Source organism: Varroa destructor, unplaced genomic scaffold (assembly GCF_002443255.2).
Source record: "Varroa destructor unplaced genomic scaffold, Vdes_3.0 BEIS01000006.1, whole genome shotgun sequence".
In the NCBI taxonomy this organism is placed as follows: Eukaryota; Metazoa; Arthropoda; class Arachnida; order Mesostigmata; family Varroidae; genus Varroa; species Varroa destructor.
The window spans coordinates 4,768,911-4,784,942 of NW_019211459.1; the positions used below are offsets into that span (position 1 = coordinate 4,768,911).

The window sequence follows — 16,032 nt, forward strand, 5'->3', positions numbered from 1 at the left end:
ACCTCTTCCAGTGTGCTAAAGGCAGCTCCAAGCGATCGGCGATTTCATCTAGATATTTGAAGATTAAAACAATCGCGCAAAAGCGGAAACTAGAACAGCAGCTCTCTTCTTTGGCAAAGGCTGAGTAAATCGTGAGGACAACTATTCAGAGCGATGCTAGCACGGCTTTGCCCCAAGCTCAACCAGGGGTTATTTCTAGGCCTTTTTTTGAAAATTGCAATGAATTAACTTTATGTAATATTTATACTACATCATACATGAACGAAATGACAACACACCTTCGATGATGTGCGCCAGCTATACCATTTTGTAAATTCCGTCTATGCAAATCTTGGTATAGATTTAAATAAATATAAATACAAATAAAAATATCGATATCCCAATTATCTGTGACATATCTAACAGCATATATATATTTATATATGAACCGTAGTTAAGTTTGTGATGCAAGACCTAAAAAATTTATTATTGAGAGGGTCCAGTAGGCTAAGGCGCTTCGCTTGTTGAAATTTGCAGCCTAATAACAGCGTCAAAGGATAGGGCACACAACCAATGATTTTCGCTCGGCTCTTAGACAGATACTATCCACGCAATATGGAGTTTTTTTTTACCGCAGCCAGCATCTGCAGCCGCCCGTGTATCGTGTACGACAGGCGCTGTGTAGAAAAACCATTATTCGTCTCCTTATAATTGATTAAAATCAAAAGTATACCCTCTTTTCGGCTCAGGTACGTATGGTAAATAAATAAAAGGTAGTCGAGCTTCTCTTCAGCTTATTGTACATGTTAGAAATTGAACGAGGTTTCACTTTTGTTACCTCTCTAATTGAACATTAGTCATTTGGCAAATTACAGCGTCATTCCTCCGAAGTACTAGCATACTTCTCAATCCAACATGCAACTGTGTGGAACGTGTAGAAATACTATATATATTGACATTTATCCTCTTCTACAAGCATTTAAGTGATTCCTTCATAGTACAGTAAACGACCCCGATCTTTGGGCCATAATTGTTAAGAATATTTTTTGTGTCACGCGGTCATGATGCTGTTAGTGAAGGAAAGCGCAATGGAAATGACACAATGGTATCCTGTTTAATGAATTTCGAAAATGACGCTTTGAAGTAATTTCGCTTATTCGATTCATATTTTAGTTTTTTTGGGGGGTTATAATTGACTACACACGCTCCTTTCGCAATAGTGCTGTAACTAGGGGTCAACTTTTCTTTATCATAATGAAGGGCAGTAGGGCCATTTTCGGTCTTCCTCTTGCCAACGAGCAGACACTGAATTTAATTTGCAGCCTATTGCCCAAAGTGGACCAATTTAAAGTAGTACCTTAAAAGGCATACAGCGGAAATAGTGTACAATGCCGTAAAATAAAGTCCTTTCTCAATCTAGCTTACCAAAAAAAATAAAAAAGCGGCTCCAAGCTTACTGAGACTGCCATTTCTTTCCAGTATTTCTTATGACGCTTAAATACGATTTAAATTTACAAATTAGCGCAGTAAATAAATAATAAAAGCGCGTAAATAAAACACTCTTATTTCTTACGGCAAAACTTCCCTAGAACCTTCGGACGCCTTCGATGGTTCAAGAATGCAGTTTTAAAATGTAATGTGATGGTTTGGTATGTTTGCCTATTGCCTACCATGGCATGCCTTGAATTGGAGCTGCTGGCAAAGGTTTTCTATGATGCAAACATAGGGTTCTTTAATAAAACGGCGGAATGGATAGAAACGTATAGGATCGCTTAATATATTGTATAAGCTAATGGAATTATCAGATTATTGGTCGTTCAACTATGATCTTTTTCATTACTTGCTAACGAAACGCGTTTTCGAACCCGATTACACACCGCCGATATAATAAGCATTTGACTTTGGAGAGTCCACTCTGAACTCGCCATCCAAACACCAGACCTATACAATACAATGTTCCTAATTTTATGTTATTTAGCGCCTTAATTAGTAATTTTATATTTGCCTTTTTAATGTGGTCGATTTATTACTTCTGGGTATCCTAATGTTAAAAGTTTGGCGTTAATCTTTCCTAGCTCAGTACTTTGACAGATTGAAACGGCTCTTCCTAATTTAATGTGGAGAATTTAAATAAGTTTATAATGAATATGTAATAGAACAAGTAACTATACTTCCGTAATCACACTATATGTGCACCGCACCACCGAGAACGTGTGTCAGCGTCAGGTAAGAGGACAGCTCCGTGGCTTAGCTAATAGCACTCTGTAAGCTTATGTGAGCAGCGGTTGATTTGCCGATCCTACGGTAAAAAGACACCTTCAACCGATTTCGTATGGAAAGACATTTTTTTGTGACTGAGTACTATCTGTATAATAATATAAGCTGTTGTTTGTTGGAAGTTCCCTAGTGGAGACCAAGTACTACAGTCGTATTCTAAAAATCTCTACTGTCATAACTTCCTGTATCACACTGTAGAAGTCCAAATTTCGAAATTGAATTAAACGTGTATAGTTGGCGTGAATCTGCAGCGTTTATTTTGACAAAGAAAAGGTGTCCAGTGCATATTGGCTATTCAAGAAGCATAACACAACGATATCGCCGTAAAGCGACAAAATCAAATTCATGAAAAATAGTTAATTGTTTTTGCGCGAAATCTGAGGAGATAATAATGATCGATAAAGTTATAATTTATATATATATATATATATATATATATATATATATATAGATCATCATTATCATTATCACCAATGACATCAATATAATCGCTGATAAGGGAAATACTATTCAAAAAGATATATGTAAATGATTCTGAATTCTATTCCACCAACCACGATATAGACAAAAGTACTAAAACGTTATAACCACAAAGTGCCATAGTGTTGCAGTGTTTAAGAAATACTCCAGAGCAGCCATTAATTATGCCTTAAAATACTATATCCTCGACATGTCCTCAGAGCTTCCCAATAAGACGAAAAAAAATAAATGTAATAACAGGTGAAAGCAACCGCTTGGGACTGTGACTTTCAAAAGTATCTACAACAACTTGTTATAGCTTTAGTAAACCCACTAGTGGTGTTTTTCTATGTTTCCATTCTCTACTCGCCCTGTTTCTTCTCATTTCTCATCTTCTAGCTGATTTATTGATTTTTTCCTATTGACTTTTTATGTACATTTATACTTCTCTTGTAATGAATGTGACTCTCGCAATTCTCGTCTTAGACAGACTCTTTGACGAGTTCTGCAATTCGATAAGTTTTTTATTTATTCTCTATTATTATTGTTCGACTCTTGTTTCTCTTTTCTCCAACCTTGAAGATCTGTGTTCATTTTAGCTCAACTTCGATTTAATTTTTTCTTCGTTAGTGTCTTTATTAGCAGTACTCCACACTTAAAGATCAAGTCACGCTACTCCCAAAAATGGGTTCCTCACCTCAAGACGCCTGATTGTCAGAAAACAGGGAGCGATGTCTTCAGGATCGTCCTTGAATACACGGTCAACGTCGCCGATGATTATGTGGGGCCAAATACTGATTGTAGTATCTGGCCTGACTTTTTTGGAAGACGAACTATTCGTTGCTTTTTTCACGCTTATCCACCATTCACCCTTATCCTCCGCCATTGAAGTGTATACCTCCTATTCCAGAAGGTGGCGCTAATTCTAGAACAAGAACGCCAATGCTGTCGCACGCAGCTAAATCGCGGAAAAATGTTTGCACTTTTTAGTTCTTCACTCTTACCTTTATTAAGGTAATATTATTATTACATTTCTACAAAAGTGAAGAGGTTCCAATTGATAATAATAGTAATCTTTATAATGCAGATAAGACAGGTAAGGATGAAGAGCACACGGAACTTGCCAAGTTGCTACGAAACATCTATTTATGGTTTATTTATTATGGTATTTATGGTATTGAATTTTGATAGCAGAGCAATTAAATGTTTCGAGACAATTAAGTCGAAAATACAAAAAAAAATGGATCCTGACATGAATTAGAGATAAACGTAATATTTCTTTCGCGTTAAATTAAATTTATACCTCCTGAAAACTTTCGTAAAAAAATGCTGCTCAGCGTCAGATTTACTAATTTGTAATGTCGGTTTAGCTCCTGCTAATAATATGTTAATAAAGAAATAACCAATAATGTCAGACATTTTGGTTTTTGACTGTCAGAGTATGCACCAAATTTGTGTAGGCGGACGAAAAATTGCTCTTTGACAATTTAGCTTATCAGCAGCATGCAATGTACATCACGAAACGATGTTAGAAACTAAAGTCGGGACAAAAATATATAAGTAGTATTGATATTAACAGATGACCTTAGAGATGTAATCAATTGGGAAATTGATGAACCTGTACTTGTTGATTGATTGTTTTTGCACTTAAGATCGCCATCGATCATTCTTCTATTGACTTCGACTGTTCTGAACAGCCGCTTCGGCAAGCAGTGAAGACCTACGGAACGAAGCAGACTTTCTCCGTAAGCCAACATCACAGTTAGTTTTCTTAGTGCTTCCAATAATGATAAAATAATAGGAAAATAATATGATCAAAGATGAGGGACAGCATAAGGAACATAACAGCTGGCTTCAAAACGCGTTCCACATCGTGCTCGAATACAATAAATGACAGTAAAATATCAAATAATTTGAAATGATGACATCGTCGCAATAATAGAACAAACGGATCACAGTTAGTCTCCAGTTTGCCTGCTGCAAACGTGTTTTTATTTGCTTTCGTCATTAATCCCTCCACTTGTTGTCTCAACTATTCATCCGATCCCCATGCTTACCCCTCATGGTACCACAACCAAATCAAAAGACACTATAAAAAAGTCTAACCTACGACTTTGTTGCCGGAGAAACCCTAGATGAGTTCAGCAAAACCGGGCCCGGATTGTTTCTAGTGGGGCAAGTCCTCGATGCTACAAGCATTAACGCAATGAAAAGAGCCGTAGGCAGTAGGATAAAAATACACGACTCCAAGTTGCAGCCAGTTCGTAGTAATTGCATTGATGTTTTGTTTTCACCATCATATAATGACTAATGGTGTGAGCCAATTGATCATGACAATACTTGGATTATAAAAGCTGTTCAAAATAAAAGTCTTTGTAACGAGCTTGTCGACTTTGAGCTTCACATAACGTTTCTTCCTGCCGTATCAACATTCCTAGTCGATTTTTGTCGTTTTTTGATCTGGTTGGCTGGGGTACCGCTTCTGTCTATACATACTCATGCTTACATTTTCATTGAGATTCTTGGCACGCGTAGCAAAATCATTGCCATTATTAGTGTAGCATTGTGATGATATGGAGATTTGTCTAATTATCCCATTCAATGTATTCCTTCAGTTTTATTATTATATTGGTAGTGTCTTTAAATAGATTGTTGATGGTAAATAGGACGATAATTTATTCACGCATTCGTTTATGATATTTAGTTCACGTGTTTTTCCATTCACCTTATTTTAGAAAGCTTCATTATGTTTTTTGCCTCATTATGTCAATAGTTGCAGGATAATTCGCGTAGCGATAAATGTCATATGAACGCCTCAATAATAAGCGGCCCAGAGGTCAGAAGGCAAGGTAAATTCAGCTATTTCCACCATATTGCGTGTTGAAATGTTTTATAATATGGACTGTTGTATATCCGTGTGAATGTGTGTGTGGGTGTATGCATGTATGGATTAGATTGTTGTACACCAACTGTTCAACCGACTATTTCATCAAATGTTTCAAGTTCTATATTTTTCTATGCGCTTTATTCGTTTATTATAGCTTGGAGGATGGAAAACTCTCCAGTTACTTTTACTCTGGCAACAACAGAAGGTCTTGATGATAACAAACAGCAGTGGAAAATCAACTTCTCACTCTGTAATTATCTCCTGTTTTTCTTATTTGTTCATTCAAAGCATCCACAATTAATAGTCAGTAGACATTGTTATCTTTGTCCTTCTGTGCTATCTTTCATATATTTTACACGGTGCTAGCGTATACGGTGATCCGATCGTTCCGCCATGTCCACACATTTTAAGCATCATTTTTCCGTAGACTACCGCTGCTCGTAGTTAAAACGATTTACAAGCTTTTTCTAGTTCTCAACCGTGCAAGCATCATTACTTGCGTCACCACTATTCCTCATTACGACTTTAGTATATTTATTTTTCTATATATATATATATATATATATATATAGTTACTTACGTTTTCGTAATCATCTTAACAGTACAATACATTATAAAATTATTTAGATCACAAAGAAATGCATAAGGACACATTTAAAATGGTGGAAAATCGCCGATTGGTTCAGTAATAGGTTTTACGTTAAACATATATGTGCTTAACGTAAAACCTAATCTAAATAATAAAGCATTTGAATAATAACTACACATTTTCTGTATTGACTGCAAAGCGGTGCAAATATCATGCTTGTGGTCGAGACAATATGGAATAGGGTAAACTGTGAATTTTCGCTCTTTTTTTTGCTTCCTTTTTTCGTAAAAATAATTTTCCTGAACATCCCAACTTTTGATATTAACGCACATGAACTAATATCATCGTTTTACAAATAAAGCATATTCGTTCGATCAAAAGGTTAACTTATAAAATATAGGTCTACCAGTGCTCAATACATCGGTCCTATTGACGGGTCCTATACAAATAACCTTTAAAAAGTCAAATTGATCGATAAGCGTATGTGATTCTATTTGCAGAGAGTAGACAAATCGTGAAAAACAATCTTATCGTTTTTCGTCCCAGCTGCGCTACATTCCAGTATTGAGTCGGCCCTCTGATGCAAAAAGGCGCCATCATACTTCGAACAGAGGCTACTGCTACCCCCGGGCGCTAGCCAGCCGCCGCTGCCACTGTTATCGTCATACTTGCCAGTTGCTTTGCCGTCGTTATCTCTCCGTCTGGCTTCTCTAGGCAGTCTGGCGAAAGCATCCCTTTGACGGAACAGGCGAACGCACGACAGAGCTTTCCCTGTCTGTCGTCCGCGTCTGCTTTTTTCGAGTAGTGGCTGTTAATCGCAACACTAGCAGCGAACACAGCATCAGCAGAAACCGAGGCAGCGGCGTCACACGCTACTCTATATCAGCACAGCACTCTTCTCAAAAAGTAAACGGAGCGTTTGTCAACGGCTCGGCTCAGCCACCGACGGCTGCGCGGCGACTGCCACTGCTCTCACAGCAATAGCTGGCTGACGGCTTTGTTTTGTTCTGCTGCTGCTGCTGCTGCTGCTGCTGCTGCTGTGGAAGATGCATACCGCTGATATGTTCCCGCTGGCGTAGGCTGCTCTTTGTCTCCCTGTGCTGCTGCTGCTTCAGCATATCAGAACGGCAGCAGTGACTTGTGTGTTTTCGCCTGGTTAGTTCGTTGTATTGTGGCGTTAACGTTAGTGGTAACTGTGACGAACGTTGGCGAGTGGGCGGCGAACAGTGGTGTCCGGCAGTCCGCGCTGCTGGTACCACTTAACGTAACCTGTGCTTACACTATTGTAGTATTATGGTCTACGACGACTAGCACTCCGGCTGCTGTGCCGCTGCGGACGGCTGCCTGCTCTCGCTGCTGTTGCTGCTGCTGCTGTTGTTGCAAGTGCCGCCACCGCCGCCGTCGTCGCTGCTGTAAAGAAGAAAGATTGCAGCACAAATTTAACGTTAGGTTTGGTATGGTGCTGCGGTGCCACTATATTTGCTGCTACTGTTGCGAAGTCGTTGTGTTTAGTGAGCTTATGGTTGATTCGAGCTGGCAGTCCGTGGCAGTCGGTCGGATTTACGGCTGTACTGCCCCTAATCACATAGCGAGGGGTCGGTGACGAAGATCCTTATTGCCTGGAAGCTGCTGACTGGCCTCGCTAGTATTGCTGCTGTTGGTATTGATGATGATAGTCGGTATCGAACAATAGCAGCCTTGATGCGACGAGGATTATTTGTAGAAAAGATCTAGTGGAAGGGGCACTAAGTGCGTTGAGCCAGTGCTACGAGTATTGGCCCTATTGCTGGAGGCAGTGTGTCCGTACCGTTCAACCATACACATACGTATTTGTATACATATACAAATATATATATATATATACACAAACATATTCAGCTAAGGTAACCTTGCTTGTTGGCCTTTAGGTGGCCAGTGGTCAACGTTTTTGGTGACAATGAGCGTCGAAAGAGTGTGAGGTTTTTATATACTGACCTAAAAGAGTCTGTCGTTGTCGTCGTCGTCGTTGTCGTCGTCGTCATCGCCGTCGTCGTTGTCATCGTCGTCGTCGTCGTCGTAGTGCCGGTCGCCCGAAAGCAGTCGTGTAACAACAATTATGCTAATTTGACGTCTGAGTGTATACAGCGGTTCGGATTTGATTAATCGCACGGTTATGTTGCTGGTAACATTGTGGTAACTTCAAGTGTAATACAAAGTCTACAAACAACACCTTTTGCTGGCGTTGGCAAAAAAAACGTCATTGTCATCGTTTAGCTATTCGTTTGTCAGGAGCGTGGTGAGTTTCGTCGTTCCGCTTACTACCATTTTCACACTGTCACCACACTGTATGCCGAGAAAGCCGAATTCTAGACCAGGAAGAATTCTACCTCAACGTGTAGAGTAAGCGAAACCTAAAAGGACGGAGTATAGGTCTGCTAAACCTCATCGTGACGGAAGTATGTGCTGCAGTGATTAGAAATTTGATTTTTTCGTACATTGTGAGTGTTGTATGTAATTGTCGGCTTACGCTGTACTGGCAGCAATCCAATCGTCCGTGCACACGGTCGACAATGGACAGCGACGAGGAGCTGGGTTTTGGTGTCGATTCAGGTACGTCAGTACAATCAGCACTTGTATTGGTTGGGTCATAAAAATCTTTAGATGCATACAAACACACACATATATGTATATATCTGGTTCAATGAAATCAGCTCGTCTTCACCAGCTACATATCGTCTAGACTGATGGCGATCGAAGAATCAGGCGCATGTGATCGGCAATGACAGCGGCGAATGGTATCTAGTCTTTGTTTTGGTTTATTCTATTTCCGATGATGACTCAGGGCATAGGCAGTGAGCTATTCCTCCAACAGTCTGGCTTCTTCCCTGTCTCTTAGATAATAATTAAATGGAATTACCACCGATTGTAGTTAATCTTGAGACAACGATTTAGAACAACAGAGCACCGCTCGAGAAGGAAATACGAATTGCTGTAATTATTCGCGCTGCCGGTAATGCGCGAAACTGCCAAATAAAGTGTATCATTTGTGCTTAAATCGGCTGTTACCCAGAAATTCACGAATGAAATTGTTTGCAAGGAATTGAGATGCCCTGTGGGAGCTTAGTAGAAAAATGGAACCCAAAACGTGTATTTCTAATAGACGATGACACGATAGTTTTATATAACTCAAGAAATGTCTTTACTTTGGGTGCGATGAAGGTAATGAGTGGAAAGAGACGAACCGGCTAAACACACGTGACTTCACTGTGCATGCGTTTCGCTATAGACTCTGCGGGCAACCGGGTTTCCACGAGCCTAACAATACATATAAATGCTCCAGATGCAGAGGGAATTGTTGTTCCTATATACCAGGTTCAGGATATTTCGCACATCTCTTAAATTTACCAACCCAACCAGATTCGTATAACCTATAGTATGCATAGCGTGTTAAATAATTCTATATACTCTCCCTGGTATTCGGATGGTGTGTTGTTAACCTGTGCATATATAATTTCTACTATTACCAGTAAAGGTGAATAAATGAAATTCGTTTTGGCTAGACCGCTTGTCTAATTGCATTATTGTTGACGACGAAGAACAACAACAAAAATATGCGATCTTTGAGATACCTAATCAATGACCGTAGGCTCGAATGTACCCGACAGTGCGGGTGGAAACTGAACGTCATGCTCTAGATGATAGCCACATAGTTACCGCAAAGTTTATGTAACTTCATTGAAAATCTTGTGGATCGTACCGCACTAAAACGGTGCCGGCAAATAAAATGACAATTTATTGGAAAGCCACAGCAGGCATGATTCCTTTCATGCCTTATAACCAACCAGGACACTATCGAAAAAGCAGGGGGGAAAACTCGTAGGTGATGAACCTGCAATTTCAATTTTAGGCGAAACAATCCAAGAGTGTAATGTCGCTTTCTTCTTTTGGAAAAACGCTTTGACAAGTGTTGCCGAAATATGAGCATTAATCGATCACTCTGTCGCAGATCAGACAGTGCTTAGGTATTAAATCTAGCCCATAATTAAGACGAAGCATTTCTATACATTGCACAGATAGAACCGAGAAAGGAGAAGGGTATAAACGCCAGAGAAAGCTATTAAGAGGTAATTTAACTTTGTCATTACAGAGACAATATAGACGAAGTGTTTAATGCAAAGACGAATGTCAAGCCTCTCTTAGCTTCGAATCTTCTGCTTATCCAATTTAGAACTACCTAGTGAACCGTAACGTCATTTCTTTATCGGAGTGGCTATGCATGAAGTACCTTGCGTGTAACTTCAATACGGCTACGAAAAGAAATTCTACATCTATGACTACCCTACAGTGAGATAATGCTTATTGGATGTAGTGGGTAACGTATTTGTCTGCTAATCTTAGGAACACATTGTGGTTTAGGTTCGAAAGAGGACACAGACAGACTCCGCCTCGTGCTGAGAGCCACCGGTCTGATGGAATGCCTAACGGACGTCAAAACTCGAAACAGGATGTGCTGAGCAATCCTTGCGATCACTTACTAGAATTTGTGAAGATAACAAACGTAAAAATAAATAAAGTTCATGCCTAAAGGGTGCTTGTTCTTTCGCTAGACAATGCCATCCTTATCAACTAATGTAGATAATTACATTTTGTCTGTGTGAATAATGATCAGTTATAATAGGGAGAGTTGTTTCAATCGTTGTTTAGTACGAGGTGAATTCCTCGCTTGGATGCTTTTGCTGGTCCTAAGTGAAGTCAACGAAAACAAAATAATTTTAAATCCAGCATTAAACAAAAAATAGCTTTCGGCAGCCGATTCGTTATATACGATTTCCTTCACGTAGTACCTTATGCACATCAACTACTAATCAGAGGCACTGCACAAACCGAATTCTGAACGCAATCTGTTAGCGGTCAGAATCTGCATAAAAATCCGCCCTGATTAATCTATATTAATTTCAAATCCGATTTTATGAAGTTGAAATGTTCTTGAAATTGCTTCTGAGCGATAGCAAACTAAACACAAACAACGAAACTGAGATTTGAAACGAGTTATTTATCGCAAACTTCGAGATTTTGTTCCCAGCTCTTTTTCATAAGCTAACAGAGATTATTAGCAGAGTAACGTGGTTCGGCGTGTAATGAATATGTCTCATAGAAGTATCAAACATTGTAAGCATCGGTTAAATCAGGAATAGCATCGACATGGTCTGCATATGGAAGGTTGGCCACTGTCCATGGATAAAAGTCTACAGTTGGTCCTGGTGTAACGCTATTACTGTGCTAATTAGGTGGGATTCCAAAGCACGGATCTGACATCTACTTACACTCGAAGCATAGTATGAATCCAACCGACAGCGTACGCGTTTATTCGGAATGGGCGCTATGATTCGGTACTTTTTTTGTACAAGTACGTCTTATTACGTTTCGGCTGAGTTTCCATAAATATTTCCTACGTCCTAGATCAGTGAGATTTCGATTGCGAAGGATATTATGGAAGTTAATAATATTAATCATTGTTTTGGACTGTATTTACTAAATAGGCGCATCGTTATAAATAAAACTGGCCTCGGAGCCTAATTAATGTGTTAACAATGTTTCCAAATAATATAGGAGTATAGCAAGTATCTGATACGGTATTAGTCGATGGCATAGACAACAACTGTTTGAAATGAGAACCTGTTGTAAGTATGAAATTTTGAACAAGAAGGATGCATTCAACATGTCTGTCACCTTACTTACTTATTTACAGCAAAGCTGCTTTGCGAATATGGGCAGTAATCTAGCTTTTTTCTAATAAGGTAGTTATTATATCCGGATTAGGGCACTCTTTCTGCATTGATTTATATTCTAGAATAATTCCTCGGCCGATTTTAACAAATCACACAGTACCTTTGCTCAACCTATTTTAGATTGAGCATATGAATCACAAGTTAATTACCTTGTTTCCATCTACGGACTTGTTCGATTTATGAAGGACCTTCAATGCCGCTATTACGAAATTATTGACTCTTCGTAGGTCATCACGAGGTATGAGACAGTGGAACGTTGCGCCTGACCTTGTAGCCTTCTCGTCAACAAGCCAAACCGTAAATTGCAGTATCCGTCGTTTTTTTTCCTTATACCGCTAAGCTACATTATTGAAGTGTGCTGAATTCCGACACAAGTATATATTTCTATATTTTGATTATAGGTAATGAAACCTCAGGAGAAGATGAAGACATGGGTCTTGAAGCTGAGCCGCTGGGAGCTGGTGGCTTTCCTGCTGGTGGTCGAAGGACTGATGAAGACTCGCCTTACCACGTACTTTCCACGGAGGATATCGTTAAGTACATGGTGGATACGATAAAGGAGGTCAACACCATCGTAGAGGTAACCCAGAGCAGGATCGTATCATACGAGCTTTACATACCGTTTCGAGTTTGAAAACTTTTTTCTGGCTTATTTTGAGAAAAACGCTATAGTGAGTTAGTATTAATTTCTTTCCTAATGTTTATTTTCCTGATGTTTGTTTTGATAATTTTCGAATCGTTTAATAATCGTCATTTCAGCAGATTCCTCCAACAATGACACGAATTCTGCTCAACCACTTTAAATGGGATTTGGAAAAACTTTACGAGAAATACTACGATGGCGATCAAGAAACGCTGTTTCAGCAGGCTCACATCGTCTACCCTTTTAAAGGCTCGGCTTTGGCCGATAAGGTAATTGTAGTTATGCAAACTTTTGTTTCCATATCATCCAATGCTTCTAAGTTTCAAAGTACTGCCAGCAGTGATTTATTCAGGTATTTTCTCCCTACACTACAAATATGCGGTTAGATCTTCATTTTTCAAGAATTCATGCTACTTAATTTGGCAACGATGCTTATATATCGCCATTGATGGAATCGTGGAAGATAAACTTACTACAGGCCTGTATGGCTGCAGATTGTTTAACTGTAAACTGTCTTTTTATGTCAAATTTCAGAAGCAGCCTTCAGCAGCAATGGAGGAATGCGAAATCTGCTTGAAGCGCGTACCATGCAGTTCGATGGCAGCGTTAGCATGTGACCACCGGTTCTGCACCGATTGTTGGAATTACTATCTTACAACGAAAATTATGGAAGAAGGAATCGGGCAGACGATCTCGTGTGCAGCGCACGGCTGCGATATTTTGGTAGATGATCAAACCGTAATGCGGCTCATAACCGATCAGAAGGTATGTACATGCAAAATGCCTAAGCTTTCCAAAACTCTGATATTAGTTTCGGAAGCCGGCGGCACGCTTGTTAATAACATTATTATAGGTAGAACTGAAGCTCTATGGAAACATTTTTTGAGGTACAAAGAAAAAGAGGGTAACAGGTTATTTGGTTTTCACGACTGTCCTTGACGATTTCTAATTAAATTTTGTCTTCTATTGGGGGCTGGTATTTTTAATGAATATATGCCCGCAAATTGCACGGTAATTATTAAGTCCAACGATAGGAGACGACTGCAAAAGCCTGTGAAGATTTTTGCAGTTGTCAAGTAAGTTCGAAGTACCCTGTCAGCCACATAATAGTACATGTTAATCTAGGAATTACTTTTCGTTCCTGCTCGCTGATTCCACAGGTGAAGCTCAAATATCAGCACTTAATTACAAACAGCTTTGTCCAGTGCAACAGACTTCTACGGTGGTGTCCAAAACCTGAGTGCACGAATGCCATTAAGGTAGGAACGATGACTGATCTCATTTTGTTACGCAAAAGGTTGCATAGAGCTTGGCAATATATCTGTGATAAAATATCTAAAAAAGGTACTACTCCGCACAGCTTGCAACCGAAAAGCTCCATTGTGATCGTCAACCGTTATTATTACATTAATATTTTTATAATTATTTGCAATACTTTCGTCGTCTTCGTGTTTTTGGAAATCTACCCTTGTCCTTGTATCGTGATTTAATTACAGCAGTTTTCATGGTCATATAGGTGAGCTACGTGGAGGCTCGCGCCGTTACCTGTAACTGCGGACACACGTTTTGTTTTGCATGCGGCGAAAATTGGCACGATCCCGTTCGCTGTGGCCTAATAAAAAAATGGCAAAAGAAGGTAAGTGGCGGCCATCCTTGGAAAAGCTGTTCGGCACGGAATCGTGTCAAAGCAAGGTGAGCATGGCTACGATAGAAGTGCACGAGCTAAGGTAATCAAATTGACATTTGTTTGTTCCGACTTTAGTGCGACGATGATTCCGAAACGTCAAATTGGATTGCTGCAAATACGAAGGAATGCCCAAAGTGCTACGTTACAATTGAAAAGGTAATCCGCGCCACTGTCGCCTTGTATACCTCGAGAAGCACATATTATTGACATTGGTATTAAAATATCGTACGCATTTGCTAACCAACTCTGCTGTATTTCCAGGATGGCGGCTGCAATCATATGGTGTGTAAGAACCAAAACTGCAAAATGGACTTCTGCTGGGTGTGTCTAGGTCCCTGGGAGCCGCATGGCACGTCGTGGTATAACTGCAATAGATTCGACGAGGTTGAGGCGAAGAAGGCACGTGACGCTCAGGAAAAATCGCGGGGAGCTCTACAACGCTATTTGTTCTACTGTAACCGCTATTTAAACCACATGCAGTCCCTGAAATTTGAGAACAATTTGTACGCGGCAATCAAGCTAAAAATGGAGGAGATGCAACAACACAACATGTCGTGGATTGAAGTTCAGTTTCTGAAGAAAGCTGTCGATGTACTCTGTCAGTGTCGGCAAACGCTCATGTATACGTACGTGTTTGCCTATTACTTGTCGAGGAACAATCAAAGCGCCATTTTCGAGGACAACCAACGGGATCTCGAGAGCGCGACGGAAACGCTTAGTGAATACCTTGAGCGGGAAATTACCTCGGAAAATCTTCACGATATTAAACAAAAAGTCCAGGACAAATACAGGTGAGTCTGAATCAAGTGTACGTATCATTGTCTATAAAGATCCGGTAAACACGAACCTTGAATATCCGCTATCTCCTATCCGTCAAATACGATTAAAGCCATATCTTAAAAAGAACGTGTGGAACAGCAGTTCCTCCGGAAACCCAATAAGTTTCATTGCGGATCCGTTTGAATCTATATTTTCAGCGACATTCATAGCCAAGCCGACAATCGGCTAACGTCAAATTCTGACTCCGACCCGGCGTTAAAACGGACCCTATATTAAGACAGACGGACACACATCATTAGAGACAATACATACGTTTAACTTCAGTTAGCCATTTTCAACATTAGATGCCTGTCATCGACTCCGGCGGATGTATTCTCTTGCTTCGAAAACGTGTTTTCGGTCTACGTCATAGGTTTCCGCTTCTGTTTTTTGCCGTTTTCAACTAAAATATTCCTCTCATTAGGACCTTTCGATTGGTAGCAAGAGACTCGCGGGTAACATTGAAAAAAACGTTGACCTATAACATCGGCCTTCGGTATATAAACGTAAATCGTTTTTCTCAGCTGACTGAGCTTACGACAGACGAGCTTACGATAGAGTAACGTCTATTGTAAGCTCGTCTATCGTAACTATCATATTATCCAAAAAGAATTATTCTATGATAATAATAAAGAAAAACACATTTAAGTATAGGAAAATTATAAGTGGTTTTACCTTTATTTAATGACACTACGGTGGTGTTACCCAACATATCATTTACAGATATTATAGAAAAGGTTTTTCAACACTTACCTAAATTGTCCTTTTTCCACTAACACACATTTAATATTAAAAGGTTTTTCAACACTTACCTAAATTGTCCTTTTTCCATTAACGCCTATCTTTTTTAAAGGAATCTAAAAGGACAGAAACAGCTTTACCGTCAAACGGATTATGGATAGGTCGGTATCCATAGATATGTTG

The 16,032-nt window shown here is 39.6% G+C and overlaps 1 protein-coding gene and 1 long non-coding RNA gene across 6 annotated transcripts in view; both read left to right on the forward strand.

The window, feature by feature from the left end:
• Positions 1–8,648: 8,648 nt before the first annotated feature.
• The window catches only part of LOC111252966 (E3 ubiquitin-protein ligase ariadne-1-like), an 8,558-nt gene continuing 1,174 nt past the window's right edge, over positions 8,649–16,032 (forward strand). The window contains exons 1-9 of one of the 5 annotated variants that reach the window (XM_022811672.2): positions 8,649–8,780; positions 12,361–12,539; positions 12,719–12,871; positions 13,137–13,367; positions 13,763–13,861; positions 14,119–14,238; positions 14,365–14,445; positions 14,551–15,080; positions 15,962–16,010. In XM_022811672.2, coding sequence (XP_022667407.1) covers positions 8,741–8,780; positions 12,361–12,539; positions 12,719–12,871; positions 13,137–13,367; positions 13,763–13,861; positions 14,119–14,238; positions 14,365–14,445; positions 14,551–15,080; positions 15,962–16,010 — 1,482 coding nt within the window. In that variant the 5' untranslated portion in view covers positions 8,649–8,740. Of the gene's footprint in view, positions 8,781–11,134; positions 11,578–12,360; positions 12,540–12,718; positions 12,872–13,136; positions 13,368–13,762; positions 13,862–14,118; positions 14,239–14,364; positions 14,446–14,550; positions 15,081–15,266; positions 15,939–15,961; positions 16,011–16,032 lie in introns of those variants that run through there. The other 4 variants (XM_086992673.1, XM_022811669.2, XM_022811670.2 and 1 more) reach the window with 4 other exon arrangements.
• On the forward strand, positions 8,835–9,729 carry LOC147754769 (uncharacterized). The gene is made up of 2 exons (XR_015330054.1): positions 8,835–8,965; positions 9,390–9,729. It is a non-coding gene; the product is annotated as an uncharacterized LOC147754769 (long non-coding RNA).